This window comes from Enhydra lutris, unplaced genomic scaffold (genome assembly GCF_002288905.1).
Source record: "Enhydra lutris kenyoni isolate GAN:26980312 unplaced genomic scaffold, ASM228890v2 scaffoldscaffold25, whole genome shotgun sequence".
Taxonomy (NCBI): domain Eukaryota; kingdom Metazoa; phylum Chordata; class Mammalia; order Carnivora; family Mustelidae; genus Enhydra; species Enhydra lutris.
In genome coordinates, this window is record NW_019154109.1 from 967,947 (window position 1) to 986,923 (window position 18,977).

General features: G+C 35.4%; 1 protein-coding gene across 3 annotated transcripts in view; it reads right to left on the minus strand.

The window, feature by feature from the left end:
* Positions 1-18,977, minus strand: part of LOC111151090 (abnormal spindle microtubule assembly) — a 66,403-nt gene that overhangs the window by 34,059 nt on the left and 13,367 nt on the right. For 2 of the 3 annotated variants that reach the window (XM_022508857.1, XM_022508858.1), the window contains exons 4-16: positions 15,715-15,819; positions 15,166-15,312; positions 13,722-13,967; positions 13,121-13,188; positions 10,078-10,219; positions 9,176-9,306; positions 8,492-8,667; positions 5,846-5,991; positions 5,670-5,755; positions 4,903-5,124; positions 3,345-3,552; positions 3,105-3,247; positions 2,880-3,008 (exon numbers count right to left, since the gene is read on the minus strand). In XM_022508857.1, coding sequence (XP_022364565.1) covers positions 2,880-3,008; positions 3,105-3,247; positions 3,345-3,552; positions 4,903-5,124; positions 5,670-5,755; positions 5,846-5,991; positions 8,492-8,667; positions 9,176-9,306; positions 10,078-10,219; positions 13,121-13,188; positions 13,722-13,967; positions 15,166-15,312; positions 15,715-15,819 — 1,949 coding nt within the window. Of the gene's footprint in view, positions 1-2,879; positions 3,009-3,104; positions 3,251-3,344; positions 3,553-4,902; positions 5,125-5,669; positions 5,756-5,845; positions 5,992-8,491; positions 8,668-9,175; positions 9,307-10,077; positions 10,220-13,120; positions 13,189-13,721; positions 13,968-15,165; positions 15,313-15,714; positions 15,820-18,977 lie in introns of all 3 variants that reach the window. The other variant, XM_022508856.1, reaches the window with a different exon arrangement.

The following is an 18,977-nucleotide window of genomic DNA, read 5'->3' on the forward strand; positions in this document are numbered from 1 at the left end:
TTAAGTGATCTAACCACTGACTGTACCCCTGTAGAGCATATGGCCTTTAAGACTATGGATATCTGTCGGGCGCCTGGGTGGCTCAGTGGGTTAAAGCCTCTGCCTTCGGCTCAGGTCATGATCCCAGGGTACTGGGATCGAGCCCTGCATTGGGCTCTCTGCTCAGCGGGAAGCTTGCTTCTTCCTCTCTCTCTGCCTGCTTCTCTGCCTACTTGTGATCTCTGTCTATCAAATGAATAAATAAAATCTTAAAAAAAAAAAAAGACTATAGATATCCAAATTAAAACCATCCCTCTACCCAGCCACAATTTAAGGAGCACAATTTCAGTTCTACAAGTTAAAAAATTTCTGGAGATTTGTTTCATAGTGATGTAAATATACTTCACACTACTGAACTGTACACTTTAAAAAGAGTTAAGATAGTAAATTTTATGATGTGTTCTTTACCACAATTAAACAAAAACTGGGTTAAAAATAAGCATTTCCTATTAGCTTAAAAAAAAAAGTCAAAAGTTGCATTTGAGTCAAAAGTTCCAAGGCTAGGGGCACTCCTAGATATGGTGGGCTAAGGTAAATTTGTAGATCATCTCAATCTCAAGCAAACTAAAATGGAACAATTTTATGTGACATTAGAGAAGCTACAGACGGAAAACAGATAAATCCAAACTAGCAACTGTTTGAAAAATTTATAAACTGATGGTAAAAATTCCAATGCTGGTTAAGTCACTGCTTCTTTGCTAAATTAGACTGCATGTTATCATTTTTAATCTTATGCTATTGCTAAGCTAACCTATTACAAGTTTGTTTTATTTTACCTTGTGTATGGGCCACATACAGGGATTCACTTTGCTTTACAGTTTATGCCTACTCTTTGACAGAAGAACTAATGTGTCAGGGTACCCTTGGATAATCCTACCTCATTCATTAGGAATTGGGCCATTACTCAATTTTCACTTATCACTACAAAAACTTGAGCCAGTCTTTTCTCAATGGATAGTTTATGTGAATTATAACAATGAGATGGAAATAAAATATAATACCTGAAAAATTAGCTATCCATGGTAATTTTTATATGTTTATTAGATTATAATATTTCTACGACAATATATAGGGAACCTACTGCTTAATGTTCCAAATAGCAAACAAAAACATGTAATTGGATATTAGTGTAATTGTATAAGAGAGGGAGCATGGTCACCTGGAGAAAGGATAGAAGCAGTTGTCTTTAAAAAACAGGGAACTTTCTACTTCCTAAATCAGGAAAAGGGATCTCACCAGCAAACAGCTAGGAAATCTTTGTAGTTTATATCTTATTAGTATAAGGTCATTTTGAGCAGAAAATAAAGCAGATTTCATTTACCAGTCCCCCCAATTCTGATAAATATCTGTTTCATGGGATTTTTACTCTCTCATTTAATGTCATATAAACAGAATGAGTGAAATAATTTGAGGACCAGCCAGGAAAGAGTCTTTGCTGAAAAATCTCCTAAAGCAATTCTCCAAAAGCTTCCAGAGTACAAAGTTATCCTCTAAGACATATGTGGGCAAGGAGGCAGATAGATTCTAAGAAGATAAGGGGCAAAAGAAGGCACAAAGAATAGAAATGGTAGCAGAAAAGACCAGTTGTGAGTATAAGCCACTGCCTATTTCCCAAAAGTTACTACTAGGAGTTTGAGTGGGGTAACAGCAAATTATTTCAATTACTGTGTTATTTCCGAGTCTGACAAACTAAGACAGAATACATGGTATGTTTAAGAGTTGCCAAAATGTAGCTGTTTTATAGAGTTATTAAGAACTCTACCATAAATGCACAGTAACTCAAAATTGAGGAGCAGTATAAAGTGGAAAGTATTTCTGAAATACATGATAAGTTTATCAAACATAGCTGCTTATTTTATTTGATTTTCCAAATAAGTGAATATAAGATCATTAGTGGAAGGGGTAGGGAGAAAAAGGATTAAAATAGTTTGTTTAACTTGATCAAGGAGACCATTTCATAGTTGGTTAAAAATTACATTTTTCTCAGAATTAAAAAAAAAAAAAAGCTTACATTAACATAAAATTTTGTACTGTTGGGGTCAAAAAGGGAAATGACAAATAACATCACTATCCCTGCGTCCAGATCCCAAACAATAAATAAAACAATAGAAACCAAATTCCACTTAAAAAATTTTTCTTTTTTAAGATTTTATTTATTTGACAGAGAGAGAAAGAGCACAAGCAGGGGGAGTGGCAGGCAGAGGGAGAGGGAGAAGCAGGCTCCCCCACAGAGCAGGGAGCCCGATGTGGGGTTTGATCCCAGGACCCTAGGATCATGACCTGAGCCAAAGGCAGATGCTTAACCAACTGTGCCACCCAGGCGTCCCTCCACTTTTAAACTAATAAAGGATACACTGGAAAACAGTTTCAGACAAACAAAATGAGCTGGCCAACTGCACTACAAAATCAGACAGACACCCAGACTCCAGGGACACTCTCCAGCACCAAGATCAAGACTCCCAGAACACCACATGAAAAAATTCATGGAAAACTGCTCCCAGAGAGAGTTTAGAGTCCAGGAAGGGATAGGTTAGATTCCACGAAGGAGAAAAGAGCTGAGTCAGGTATCCTCAGTTTACTTTTGTAAATTTACAAAGGGTGCAAGTTATTCTACTTCCGCCAGAGCAAGCGAGGGAACAGTGCCTGGAAGACACATCCAGTGAAAGAAACACCAAGGCTTAGGGAGAAATACCCATCCCTAACCCAAAACACAAACAATTATTAAAATTAGGTCAATAACTTCACATATCAGTAAACTGTAAAAATCATAACGAAATTCAATCAACTGGTATTTTGTGAAGTACAATTCACATTGCAGTGTTTTCATTTTGGGGGAGTACCTGATGGCGTTTCAGATCTGTTTTTAGTTTGTATTTTCTCCAAGTTGTCTGTATAAGTCTAGCAGCTCTTGCTTCTTTACAAAGATCCAAAAGCCTTGCACAAAGAAATGACAAATAAGTGATAACCACCTAAAGGAAAACAGAAGAGATGGAAACAGAAGTTTGCCAGAGAATACGCATCTAACTGTCACCTGCTGAGACTCTTGCTAGTTGAAGAACACTTACCTTTTCGTCAGGAATTGTATTGGACATATCCGAGTGATTAATCATAGCAGGTATTCCACCAAGGTCTCTAACTGCAGACCTGACCAACTGAAAATTTTTCTTTTCATTTTCTAGAAGTTCTTTGTACAGTTCTGAAGTGTTTTCTACTATGCAAATAAAAAAGAGATTAGACAGCGCCAGTCAAAAATCTGATGTGACAAAGAAAAAACTTCAAAAGTGAATCAGCCAAAAGGGACTAACCATGATCAAATGCTTTAAAAGACAAATCCAGAGAACTTCCGTCAGATTCAGATGATGAATTTAACACCACTGAGCCAGTCTGTGTGCATTCTACAGTTTGAGTAGTCCGCTGACATATAGCATCAAAAGGCACATAGTAAGGATGGTAGTGATGGATCAGGTAACATAATACACGGCCATCTGAGAAAGATACTGTAAAATTCTCCACCTGATTGGAAATAGCAGGAAAATGATTAACTATATTGGACAGTAATATAGATATTAATGGTTTTGTAGTGCATATTTCCTTTTAATAGCTAAGAAAATCACATTAGTGGCTAATAGTGCCTAGAATAATTAATACCTTATTTATAGCCAAATTATCAATGATAAAATACTCTTTTAAAAATAGAATTTTAGGGCACCTGGGTGGCTCAGTGGGTTAAGCCGCTGCCTTCGGCTCAGGTCATGATCTCAGGGTCCTGGGATCGAGTCCCGCATCGGGCTCTCTGCTCAGCAGGGAGCCTGCTTCCCTCTCTCTCTCTCTCTCTCTGCCTGCCTCTCTGTCTACTTGTGATCTCTCTCTGTCAAATAAATAAATAAAAAAAAAAAATCTTTAAAAAAAAAAAAAAGAATTTTATTGTGTTAGGAGAAATAGAGTCCCTCAAAAAATTCATGTCCTTCCTAGAATCTCAAAATATCACATTATTTGGATATAGGGCCACTGCAGGTTTAATTTTCACAGTGGAGTAGGATAGACTCTAAATCCAATGTAAGGTATCCTTATATGGAGAGACACACAGAGACTACAGGAAGATGCTAGATGAGGACAGAGGCAGAAACTGGAGTAAGGGATCCACAAGCCCAGGAATGCCAAGGATTGCCAGCAACATGAGAAGTTAAGACAAAGGTATGGAACACATGCTCCCCTAGAGCCTTCCATAGCTCTCTAGTATTTAGTTAAAACGTAGAAGATTATCCATGTATCTGACAAATTTTCTACTAACCATACTGTTCAAGGTATAACAGTTTACTATATTTAGTAACATGAACTCTATCATTTTTCTGGCTTCATATTCTTTACCAGATATTTTATTCATTTTCACATATTTACATTTAAGAGTATACTTCATTAAGGGTACAGAAATACAGTATTAATCTAATAAATGATTACAAAACACTCAACTTAGATTTTTTTCCTCCCCCTTGTAGCCAGTGGTCAGGTTCTCTATCATCCACTTCTAGAAGCATGGTGAGTTTATTTGCATTTACCTTTAAAATAGGGGTGTAATCCTTAGGTGCCCCTGATCTGACAAATGTCTCCTACTGAGACTGCTGACTGTGGCATTTTTTCTTTCTTAGTAATACATTAAAAAATTGTGCATTATAGAACTGGTGACATCTTAGATTAGATAAAATACAGTATGTGAAAACACCCTCACTCATTTGAGGAAAAGTTTGCTTATATATATAAACTACATTATTTAAGAAATGCAACAAAATATTTTATGAATAAAGTTTGACTTTAACCAAAATGTACTTAAAGACAGTGAGCTTAAACAAAAACAAAGAAACTTACTTTTTTATTATAGAAAGCACAAACAGCATTTACCCACTCCATCAACAGCTTTATGCTTTCACTATATTGTTCAAAGGAACCACTATTTCTTTTGTCTTTTTTCTTATTGATAATAGCATCAGAATGACAAGATCGTGCAGACATTGTTTTCTTCATACTCTGTGTGTGTTTTAAAAAGTCAATTTCTTCTTTTAACTGATCTAAATTAATGGAAATATCCACCTGAAACACACACAAAAAAGGATAAATATCTCTATGTTTTTCATATACCATTTTAACCCACAGAAGTTAGTCATTGTTGTCTTCATTTTTTTTTAAACACAAACATAATTTATTCAGAAGTGATGGAATGCATAGTGGTTAATGTATAGTATGTCATGTGTAAGATCTGGGGTCACACAAGCCTGGATTTTAATCTCATCGCTTCTTCCTATCAATGTTCTCAAAATATTTGAGTGCCTACCTTAAGAAGACATATATACTACAACTTAAATTCAAACCTGTAATATCTACTAGATGTTTCTAGCTTCACTTTCCTTATCTATGAAGCAGTGACAACACCTACCTTACAAGGGTGTTGTGAAGATTAAATTGCAATTATTCCAGTTCCTGGGACAGAATAAACCCCAGTAAGTAACAGTTATTGTTAGTCTATTTGATGAAAATGCTTTTATAAACCAATATTATTGGTTGATAAATTTGATAAAAAGTATAAAAATTTGACAAAAATTTGATAAAAAGTGTAACATTTACCAAATGTACAATACCTGAAAAGCAAAAGCTATTTTCCAAAGTAATGCAAGAGTTTTTTCTCTGTGCCTATCCACAATATCCTTAGATAGGATTGTATTTCCTATAAATGAAAAGACAGCCTATTAGCACAATATATGTACATATCAGTTTTTGGTGAGAAGAAAAACTTTTATCTTTACTCAATTTTTACCATGCTCATCATTTAATTGAATTCCTTGTGATCTAAGAATTTGAAGAACAATATCAACATTGTGCATCTTCTGAAGACGACTTATTGCAGGAATCCTGAGTTTCTTTGAGAGATTCCAGTCTCGTGTGAGAAGTTCCATGATTCGCCTAACAATAAAGAAATTTTCAGACGACACTCTCATATAAAAACATATGTGAAAAGCTCCCGGCATCAAAAGGTGAGGCTCAAACCAGGCCCCAAAATATCATAAATATCCTGCCTTTACCCTCCCCACACTGAGACATTAAGAATCAATGTATGATTGTTCTTACCATGTAAAGAAATAAACTTAACTTTCCTTTAAAAAACAAACAAAAAATACAAGATGAACTTTATTTAATTACAGCTACCACCCACATAAATCCCCCTAATCTGAAGGATTTTAAGTGAGAAAGATCCCCAAAAACTAACTGAAAACTCTTGCTCCACAATTAGCAAATAAGAGTCATTTCTCATTTTAAGCCTGCAGTTTGAGGTTTATGAACAGAATGTAAGAAAAAAAGATGAGACATAATACACAAATGCACACATGAACAAAATAATAGAGTTCTATAGGAAAAAAGAAAGGGAAAGGAAGGGAGAAAGTATATTTGTGGAGGGACTACTATATTCTACACATCAAGCAAGTGCTTTCTTTTCTTATTTTAGTCCTCATAGCAAGTCCTATAATCAGGCATTATTATTGTTGTTTTTTTTTTTTTTTCTTCAGATGAAGAAACCAAAGCCCAGAGGAATTTAGTAAACTGCCTATAGTCATACAGTTAGTAATATGAACTAAAACTCAGTCTTATCAGATTCAGAAGCCATTCCGTTATATCTATGCCAGATTATTGTAAAAATATTTGAGTGCCTACCTTAAGAAGACATATATACTACAACTTAAATTCAAACCTGTAATATCATCTATGTCACTAGTATTTTATCTACTAGACAATAATCAGTATTTCTACAGAAAAAGCAAACCCCAACAGAATATTGCAGATAGCTAAAATTTGGCAGAATTGTTTACAGAACTGAAATTTGGAGAACTATTTATATAACAATAATTTCTAAAGGTTAGAAAGTTACTCAAGATCATTCCAGGCTAACCACTCAATCAACATACGAAGTATTTCTGCAACACTAGGCCAATCCATTACCTATGGCATCAGTAGATTAACCACTCTCAAGCATTCTCAAATGACCTTGAAGATTCATGATCATTTTGCTGACACCGAAGAAAGTAGAAATCTGGTATGAAAAATCAAGTCTCTTAACTAGTTAGAATTCCTGATCAACAAAAAAGCATCAATATCCAACACTGCTAAGTCCTTAGTAACTCTCGTAAAGACCTAAAAAATGTCTTCCATTGTGGAAAATAGCAGTGAACATAAAACCAGTCAGTGCCCCGCCTGGAAAGTGGAGAAAGTCTAAAAACGTGAATTCTTATTGGCCAGAAAACACATGTAGTGGCTTGGATGTATGAAATGAACAAATTAAACAAATATAAAAATAACATGTGAAACATTTTCAGCAAATGCTCTAGACTATATGGAAATTACTCAAGTGATAAATAACTACAGAAAAGTTCAAAAGACCATTACTTTGTCGTGAGAACATATAATCAGAAAAGAATATTCATGGAAATTTAATTTAGAAGGAAGCAAGTGACATGTATGTTGTTTTTGAAGAACTAGGGATTCATAAAGTTCCAGAGATCCCTTCCTCACATATGTCAAATGTAATGTAAATTGGAGACTTTCCTAGAAACAAGACAAATGTGTCCAATGCAGATATCCCGAAGAGGCCAACTGTAGTACAGTGCTCATGGTCACTCCTGCCAAAGCAGGAACTGCTAATTCACTGGACTCCTACAAAAGCCAATTTTGACGATTCTGGTTTGTTACTGAGAAGTGTTGTATGATTTGAAGCCAGACATCCTGAGTTTATGTCTCAATATCATGATATAAAACTTGGGCACACTCTTTTACTTCTCCAGCCAGCTTTTCCTCCTGTGTAAAACAAGGTTAATAATGCAACTAGAATTGGTCCCAAGTAATAACAGTATTTATGAAACCCTGTCACCATAATGTGTTTCTTAAATGTTTGATATTTTAAATGGTTCCATGCTTGTCTCAGCTTCTGTTCTAGGGCATCACTGGTTACTACTCACAGACCTTTGTCACTGTCAGCATGAAAAAAAAAAAAAATGTGCATAGGAGACAAGGTTTCTAGACCTAAAATTGACACTATTTTACAAAGGTGCTGCACATACTTGTCCCAATCGTCTTTACCCTAAAAAAATTTACTGCATCATATGAAAGAGCAAGAAAGAGGGGTGCCTGAGTGGCTCAGTTGGTTAAGTGTCTGACTCTTGATTTCGGTTCAGGTTATGATCTGAGGGTTGTGAGACTGAGCCCCATGTTGGGCTCTGTGCTCAGCAGAGTCTGCAAGAGTATTCTCTCCCTCTCCCCTACCTCCTCCCCCAACTCTCTCTCTCTCTAAAATAAATAAATTTTTTAAAAAAGGAAGAGCAAGAAAGACTATGTAAATTTAAAAAAAAAAGTGTTTAGCAGAAAATTTTAGTCTATTCCATTAAGTAAAATAATTCTTGTTTCTCATACTTACACAAGACGCACCCCACACTGCAAGTCTACAGCAAGATTTGTAACAGCAAAATCAAATTCATCAAATGGTATCTGAACATGGTTAACAGGTAATCCCAATAAGCTAAGGTGACGGGAAAGATCACCTTCACCACTTAGGAAGTCTCGTGAAAAAGCCAGAAGAATGTCTTTACTAGTCTGTGGAGAAACAAGTTGCAGGTATTAAATCCCAAGATTATAATTTTGTTTATAATAACAACAAATTCTTATTCTGTGCATATAGAAATGAAGTCAAATTAATGGTAGCATAAAAAAAGTCAGTTTCATATCATATGGTAATAATGTACATCTATTTCCAATTTAAGGCCTTTTAAAAAATTGCTCATAATTAACAACAAACTCCAAAAATTAGTCTTCATTTGATAGTATGCTAAATTAGGAAAGAAATCCTAATCCCTCTACCCAGTTAATTCCTCAGAATTCTCAAATCAACAAAACTTCATAGGGTATTGTGTTGGTAAAAAGTCAACCAATAAGTTAGGCAGGGTTAGAACTATTAATAAGACAGACTAGATAAGTATTCCTATCCTATTCTACTCCAGAGTACTCTTCTTTGGGAAACTTAGAAGTTTTTAAAGAGAAAATATACAATAAAAACAAGTAAAAGCTTAAATGTGAACTCTAAAAGAGAAAATGAAAACTATACCTTGAATTCAGCATCTTTACAGAAGAGACAAGGGTCATGATCAATAAGTTTGGATATTTTAGCATAATCAAGGAAACAAACCAACAGCAATAACTTTTTCAATGTGAACTTAGACAAAGCTTCTTCATGACCTTAAGTACAAAAAACATAGCAAGTTAATCTGTGAAAAAAAAGCTTCACCTTAAAATATGATAACGTACTAATAAAGAAAATTAGTAGTAAGCACAAATAGAACATTATTTTTTCTTAGTGTTTTAAATGTATGAATTCATGTAATATTCATAAAACTCTATGTTTCCAATATTTCCAGCTCATAGAGGAGGAAGCAGAGGCACAGAGATATCAAGTGATTTAGTCTGGGGCGCCTGGGTGGTTCAGTGGGTTAAGCCTCTGCTTTCAGCTCAGGTCATGATCTCAGGATTCTGGGCTTGAGTTCAACATTGGGCTCTCTGCTCAGCAGGGAGCCTGCTTCCCCCTCTCTCTGCCGGCCTCTCTGCCTACTTGTGATCTCCCTCTCTGTCAAATAAACAAATAAAATCTTTAAAAAAGTGATTTAGTCTATCTCATGCAACAAATTTTTAATAAGCACCTACTCTATGCAGGCAGCATCCTAGATGCCACATTTGTAGTTAACAAGCTAAAAGAAATATGATCTCCACAGGGCTTACAGCCTACTTGTGAGGAGAGGGTGGGTAGAGACAATAAAAAGGTAAAAATAATTATAGTGATGGAGAAAGTGATTGGGAATGATGGGTGAAAAGAAAGGAAGGATAGTGGAGAGAGGAACTATTTATATTGGCATTTCTAAGAAGGTAAAATTTAAACAGAGACCAGAAAGAATAAGAAGAAGAAGCCATTTATGCATAGCGTGGAAAGAATGCAATGGAGGCAGAACTACTCACCATCTCTATACAGATGAGGAACAGTGGGGTGTCTGTACTCAGAGGCTATATCAGGATTCCAAAGTAAGCGATTCAGAATGAACACAGCCAACCCCATGACATCACTATTGTCTTCCAAAGATAGGAGTTCTCCAAAAATTGTCTGAAAAGAAATTAAAGACTATGTGACTTTCAAGAAGCAAAAGGATAAAACAGGGGGCGAGCAGACTACAATCTTCTAAGGATTTGGCAATGTTCTATTTTCTAAGTAGTATGGAAATAACATGGATATTTGCTAAAAAAAAAACTGTATATGCTTTGTGCATTCCTTAGTGTATATGATGTACGATGAAAAAAGGCAAAAGCTCAGGACTAAGTTAAATTCTTAAAAATCATCTGACAAACCATATTTACATTTAATTTTTTCCTTTAAAGAACTATCAAATGTAGGCATCTTGCTCAAATTCAATTTTAATTATCCTACTAAGTATATCATGAAGGTAACAGAAACTTAAATATTCAAAATTTTTTAATAGTTAACAGGTGGAAACCTATCTGCAAATATTCTAACATAATAATTTGGAAAATTCAGATCTGTTTATAATTGATTTTTAACAATGTTTTTTATTATGTCCTGTTAGCCACTGTATAGTACATTAGTTTTTGATGTACTGTTCAATGATTCATTAGTTGTGTATAACATAATTGATTTACATATGAAATTAACTTAACACCAACATGTTTATTATTAATGATTTTTAAAGCAATTAGAAAAAACTAAAACCATATCAGATTATATCTCATAAGCTTACATTGACCAATTGTAGAGATAAAAGCATGGTAAATATATGTCAAAATAGAAAAACTTCATATTTACCTACTTTTTTTCCTTTGTTTTCTTAAAATCCTCAAAGATCATACCCACCACTAGAACGTTAAGGTGTTCACAGGTACTCATACCTCCTCTTTATCTAAAAAAGATTGTACATTCCCACCAACCAACATGGACTTGCTGTGTCCATGGAGGATAATATTCCTACCTCATTTGTGTTTGGCCAAATAATGCGCTCTGGCCAGTGGAATACAGATGGAAGCATACCTACTACATCTAAGCAGATGTTTTATTTTTTATTTATTTTTAAAGATTTTATTTATTTGAGAGCAAGTGAATGAGAGAAACAGCACAAGCCAGGGAAGGAGAGGCAGAGGGAGAAGCAGACTCCCCGCTGAGCAGGGACCTTGATGCGGGACTCAATCCCAGGGTCTTCAGATCATGACTTGAGCTGAAGGAAGACACTTAAACAACTGAACCACCCAGGTGCTCCTAAGCAGAAGTTTTAAAAGGCATTGCAAGTTTCTGTCTAACTCTCTTGTTTTTTACCTCGGCCCAAATAGAGGGGTTCTACTTCAATTAAGGTTCCAGAATTATTTGACTGTGAAAGCAGAGCTAGTTGATATGTAATTTTCTGATTAACAAAAGCATACTAAATTGAAATAAGAAAACTTAGTAAAGATACTATCAAACTGTGTGACCACAGAAAGCTTATCATTTGTTCTCTTTGGGCCTCAATTTCTTGATAAATAAAAGCCAAATACTGTTAATAATTCCTTTCAGTCCCAAAGATCATTGTATTCTAACACCTGGAATAAAATGAAGAATAGAATGTCCCAAATGACAATGGCAAAAAGCCTAAAGAAAATGTAAAAGTATACCAGTAAAAGACAAAAGAAAACTGGAAACATGGAGCATTTTAAAAATAGAATCATATTTTTAATAGTCAACTATTACTGTCTTTTTCAATTAGTTTTTTTTTTTTAAGATTATTTATTTATGAGAGAGAGAGAGAGAGAGAGAGAGAGAGAGATAGCTACAGAGGAAACACAAGCTGGGGAAGAGGGAGAGGGAGAAGCAGGTTTCCCATAGAGCATGGAGCCCAATGCAGGGCTCTATCCCAGGACCCTGGGATCATGACCTGAGCCTAAGGGAGAAGCTTAACAACTGAGCCTCCCAGGTCTCCCACATTCAGTTAGTTTTAAAATTCTAAGTATTGGGGCACATGGGTGGCTCAGTGGGTTAAGCCCCTGCCTTCAGCTCAGGTCTTGGTCTCAGGGTCTTGAGATCGAGCCCCACATAAGGCTCTCTGATCGGCGGGGAGCCTGCTTCTCCCTCTCACTCTGCCTGCCTCTTTGCCTACTTGTGATCTCTCTCTGTTAAATAAAAAAATTTTTAAAATCTTAAAAAAAATTCTAAGTATTATTGAGCTATGCACCAAGTGAAAAACTCAAATTTGACAACATTTTTATAAGAAATGTTGCATTAAAATGGTTACAAGTTCAGGCTCTGGTATCACACAAGTATAGATTCAAATCCTGACTAATAATTGGCATATAGCATGTCATTTAAAATCTAAGCTTCAGTATTGTCATGAAGTGAAAAAAACAAGACATACCTCACTGGGATTTGAAGAGGTTTAAATTAGATAATATATTTCAAACAGCTTAGTATATCATTTGTAAAAGCTCAAGAAGGAGCTTACAATACTTGTTATTGTATCCAGTACCAAATTATACATATTTAAGAAAACAAGAAAATTACTTGCTATGTGATGATATGGCAATAATATATATACTGGCATGATCTAATTACCTACTAAGCATTTTTTAAAGGACCTTAAATTTTATTATTTATTTATTTATTTATTTAAGATTTTATTTATTTATTTGACAGAAATCACACGTAGGCAGAGAGGCAGGCAGAGAGAAAGGAAGAAGCAGGCTCCCTGCTGAGCAGAGAGCCTGATGCGGGGCTCGATCCCACGACCCTGAGGATCATGACCCAAGCCGAAGGCAGAGGCTTAACACACTGAGCCACCCAGGCACCCCAGGACCTTAAATTTTATACTGAAAAATCAATTAAGCTAACTAAATGACTTTATAAGTGAAATCATATTTTATTAAAAATACAGAATAAAAAGCCTACTAAAGGTATATATAACAAAAGAAGTATACAATAAAAGTATATAATGAAAGGGATAAAATTTCAAAAACTGAAGCATATACTTACCTCTAAGCCAATTCGTAGCCATAAAGGATTATATGACAACAGCCAATTCAGGACTTTCTGCCGTTCTCCTGAAATGTATGTGAAAAGCAAGTAAGCTCAGACCACTACTCAAATAGAGACAATAAATAAAATTTTATGGAGGAAAATCATCAAAAAATAGGGATAATCACTTACATGAAATCAGTTAATTTAAATATATGGCATTCTTATATATATGACTGTATTAAAGTACACAAGATTTTAGGCAGCAAAGTCAAATCATGTACATATTTGACTCTGAAATACAAAATGTTGAGTGTTTTTAAGGAATTAATTTCAAGTGGTGCCTGGGTGGCTCAGTCAGTTAAACATCTGACTCTTGATTTTGGTGCAGGTCATGATCTCAGGGTCCTGGGATCAGCCCTGTCTCAGGCTCTGCACTCAGTGGGGGGTCTGCTTGAGGATTCTCTCCTCCACCCTTCCCCTCTCCCCCATCCTCCTCCCCCTCATGAATATCCATGCTCTCTCTCTCTCTCTCTCAAATGAATAAATAAAATAAATCTTTAAAAAATATAATCACATCTTTAAAGAATCTTTATAAAGATTTCTATAATCTTCTTACCAACATCTTTCCAGAGGTGTCTATCTTTTCTAACAACTAACCGCCTAGCTTCAATTTCAATTTCAAGCTTCTTAATAGCTTTAACCATTTTTTCAGAAGTAAATAAGCGACACGCTGCACGACGTAATCTATTCAGCCTACACCGAGCAGTATAAGCTCTGAGAGACATTTCGTCTTTTGTAGGAGCTCTAGGAACACTGATTTTATGTTGACTCTCCAATCCCAAAAGAAGAGTAGCAGCATTTACTGGGCAAAAAGAAAAGGAAGAATGTTTCTGGTTAAACAATATATACATATATCCTTAGATCTAGCAGTAAGTGCAAATTTAAGATGGCCAAAATAGGGTCTTTTTTCTGCCCCTTCCAAGCTTGTTCTTTTCTTTCTTTTCTCAAAATATGGGTGTCATCTGGTTCACTCAGTACCTTAGACCATTCTATCGTTGCAACTTGGGGCTCTACCTACAAAATGGATCTCAAGTCTAACCATTTCTCATAACCTCCACCATTATTACCCAAGTTCACACACTATCATCTCTAACCTATGCTTATGAAATAGTCTCCCAACTAGTTTCTCTGCTTCCATTCTTTTTAATAAATTTAAAAAAGGTCTCTAAAAAATGTGACTTTAAAAAAATCAATTAAATTTTGAAATGCAACTTGAATTTTTATAAAACACATTTCCTCTCAAGAAGAAAACTAAAAATCAGGCTCTGTTTACTTCTGGGGAAAAAGGAAAGCTCCCTTTAGAGATTGTCTTGCCAAAGGGCATTTTAATGTAAATATGTTATACACTATTCTCTAACAAATACAGACAGGCCTCTCTTTGAACATGCAACAATGGAGAAACTATCATCTTAAAGACAGCTTATATAATGGCTTGGCAATTTAAATGTTTACAAAGATGTTTCCTTATCTTGAGTTGAATTGATCCCTATAATTTCTATTCAAGAGCATCACAAGTTAAGTTTCCTTTTCTCTCAGGAAAAAAGCCTTTGTCTGAAGGACAGCATGCTTCCATTTTATTCTACACTTGAGTCTTTTCCAGAACATGCACTGAGATGTTTGCTATACAAGACTGTTAGATTTATTCACCAGGATAGTAAACTTCATTTATGCAGTGAAGATTGAATTGGATTTCTTAGTAGCCATGTTTCACTGTTAACTCAGACTGAATCTATATTAAAATAAAACTCATTCCCCTGAAAGGCTGGAATTGCATTGGCTGATGAATAAGAATGGAAAGCAAAAGGAAAAAGCAAAGTTTAGTACTTTCAGTAAAGAATTCCCTAAAAATTCTTAACTATACAATCTTTAGCAATGATGTCAATGAGTTAGTGAACCATGCCATTAACTATAATATATATGCATAATTTAAAAATGGCAATTTATGTTAAGAACTATCTGTTAAAACAAGAGTATTATTTAATTTAATCATTAATGTTTACCTTCAGAAATATTTGTTTTTACAGTGAAGTCCTCAGGAGTTAATATAAAATTTAGCCACCAAGTGAAGCCCTGCTCCTGCTTTTCCTTCCAACGTTCATCATAAAACATGTTTTTTGCAGCAAACGGCATTGGGTGTCTAGGAATATCTAAGAATACAGTTGATTTATTAAATGAGAAATTCTCTTTTAAATTATTATGCAATATATAGCAAAAGACCATTTTTATTAGCAAAACCACCTAAAACACTGAACAATATTTGCTTTTCCACTACTTGCAGATAACCACTGGAAACATTTTAGTTATAAAATGTAATCAAAGTTTGAAGGGAAAAAGCACCACTGTACTTCCTGGTTATTTAAAAATCCCAAGTCACCATGAGTTAATTTCACCAAAGTCTGAGAAAAGATCCTGTTATTTGAATACACACATTTACAATTCTCCAAGGCTTTAATTCAACAAAAAGTATCAATTCATTTCCACTTGAAATGCAGTTAATGCTTCACTCCATGTCAGTTTTTCAGTGACTTTAAAAAATAATGAACACTTACCTGTTTTTAATGGTTTTATGAAGGTCAAAGTAGACTGTGCCACAGCAACAATGGGTTTTGTTCTTTTGTTTGTTTTAGAATTAGGAGTTCTGTATACTGATGAATCTAAAATAAATTAGAAAGCAGAACGATAGCATTAAAAATGAAATAAATTCCATGAATGAACTCTTTTAAAGTTATATTTGGGGGCGCCTGGGCGGCTCAGTGGGTTAAAGCCTCAGCCTGCAGCTCAGGTCGTGATCTCAGGGTCCTGGGATTGAGTCTCGCATGGAGCTCTCTGCTCAGCGGGGAGCCTGCTTCCTCCTCTCTCTCTCCGCCTGCCTCTCTGCCTACTTGTAATCTCTGTCAAATAAATAAATAAAATCTTTAAAAAATAAATAGATAAATAAATAAATAAAGTTATATTTGAGTTCTTCAATATCACATCCACTTAGCAAATAACTATTATGCGCCTGGTACTATGGTATGAACTTGGGGGTCAATAAAACTTAAATCTGGAAGTCACAGACCAGAAGCTATACTTTATCTTGTGTCCGCAGAAGCTAAACCACCATTTATTGTTATGTATATATTGCAGATTCTGTGTTATATACGGAGAATGCAGAATTGCAGATATGGTCCCAGCCCTGGGAAGTTCTCAGTCTAGTACAGAAGTTTGAAAGAAATTATAATATACCGCATAATGGAGAAGTACATTTAAGCAGCTGTGAGAACAAGAAGGGAGAGTTAACTTCACCTAGAAGGGTAGGACAGCCTTCCTAAATGCAAATACACTTGAGCTGACTCTTATTAAAGTGGAAGTTAGGCATGAGGAATGTGGCCTGTTTGACAGAATTGCAATATGACTGGAATAAAAAATGCCTATCAGAAGAACAATAGAAGAGGTTGAAAAAATTAGAAAAGAGTTGAATCATAATAAAGGTAGTGGCAGCTAATGTTTGAATACTTTGTTGCAGGCACTATCACAGTCTTTTAATGTAGAATACCTCGGGCAATCACCCCAGCAAACCTCTAAGAAATGTACTATTATAATCCATATTTTATATAATTAGGCTACCGGGGCTTAGAAAAATTGAGCTACTTGGTCAGTATCACACAAGCCAGTAAGTGGCAGAGCTGGGCAGTATACTCCCAGAGCCGACACTATTAATCAGTCTGATGTCTCTGGTATGCTAGTGAAAGATCTAAATCCAGGAAGTAACACTATCATTTACATTTTAGAAAACAGTGGCCAATGGAATAAAAGGGGTCAAGACTAGAGATAGAAAGCTAAGAGGAAGCTATCACAGTGGCGCAACTTAGCTATTATGAGAATTTAAATTAAAACAGAAGCAGTGGGGACGCCTGGGTGGCTCAGTTGGTTAAGCAGCTGCCTTTGGCTCAGGTCATGGTCCCAGCGTCCTGGGATCGAGTCCCACATCGGGCTCCTTGCTTGGCGGGGAGCCTGCTTCTCCCTCTGCCTCTGCCTGCCACTCTGCCTGTGCTCGTGCTCTCTCTCTCTCTCTCTCTCTCTAACAAATAAATAAATAAAATCTTAAAAAAAAAAAAAAAACAGAAGCAGTGGAGATAAATTAGAAAGAAGAGTTATTTTAATAGTAGAACCTACAAGCCTTAATAACCACTGGCTAGGCAAGTGGGAAAGAATGAGAAGTTCGGAGGTATCCAACTTTCCAGGTATCCAACCCAGGTGACTGAAGGAGATAGTAGGTGGTAACTACAAAGGAAACTGCAATAAAGGTGACAGTGGCAAAGTGATATACTTTATAGGTTAATATAGGTTATATCAGAACAGCAGTTCACTCCCTCAAATGCAGGTTTCATACCACATGATACACTTACTAAATATAAACAAAAAGCTAAGAAAAGGCAGAAGAGAGCAAACTATGATCCATAGGCAAAATCCAGCCCACTGACTATTTTTATATGGTCTATAATCTAAGACTAGTTTTTATATTTGTAAATAATTGGGGGTAAAATTCAAATGACTGTATTTTATGATACATGAAAATTACATGAAAATTCAAATTTCAGTGTCCATAAATAAAATTGTACTGGAACAGTCACATTTATTGATTTATACATTGTCTGTGGCTCTTTTTTCTTCTACAGTGGTGGAGGTTCAGTAGTTGTGATAGAGATCATTTGGCTTACAAAACCTAAATATTTATTATCTGAACCTGTAGAGAAAAAGTTGGCTTAGTTTTGATTTAGAGGAATTACAAATCTGCACCAATTGTGAAAATAAGGAACACAGTCACATTGTGACATATTTATGAGGTTATAATTTCTTTGTATTTGAACATTTAAAAATAAAAATAAGAGGAAAAAATCCTCATTCTGAAACACCAGAGAAGCTAGTACCTCTGTGTGGAATCATTTTATTCTGTGGGAATCCTTTCCTGGAACCATCTCACAGCTCCTCATCACTCAGAAAGGCCAAGTAAAGTGTGTCCCTTTCTGTGCTTCCATGACTCCCTGTGCATAGCTCAGTCAGAGGACTGAGAGCAGCCTGAAGATAGGAACAATACCTTTTCTCTTTGTATCCATAGAATCTCAAACAATGCATAGCACACAGTAGGCACCTTACCAATACTGAATAAATATATCTTGGAAAATGGACTTCTTTCTTTGCTTTCCTGGGTTTGCCAGAATAGAGTCAGTTATTCTTAGTGAGTGTTACCAAGCTCTCATATAAGCTCATCAGTCAGATACTCAATATGTCCAATCTTCTTTAAACCCTTGCAAAGAAGCTCAACTAGGTGGCCACCTTAAACAAACTCATCATTCATCATTTATTGTACACCTTGTAGGAGTTCAAAACAGGTCTAGGTATGTTCCTTATACTCAAAGAATTTGTTATCTGGTCAGATAATATCTATAGGAAACAAGAAATACAAGTAAAGAAATAGTGTTAACATAGGAGATGTTATATATATTGAATTCAGATTTGCTTAGGGAACATACCTCAAGGTAAAGCCATCAGGGAGTTAATAAAAGTTGACTATAGTACCTGAAATAAGTGGAAGATCTGAATCAGTGAGAAAACAATAGGTAAGAAAGTTAACAAAAGGATACATGGTCAGGAATAAGACAAGGATGCCCACTCTTGCCACTTTTATAAAGCACAGTATTGGAAGTCCTCACTAGAGCAACTGGGCAAGAAGAAGAAATAAAAGAAATCCATATTAGAAAGAAAGAAGTAAAACTGTCATATTCATAGATGAAATATTATATATAGAAACCCCTAAAGACTCCATCACAAA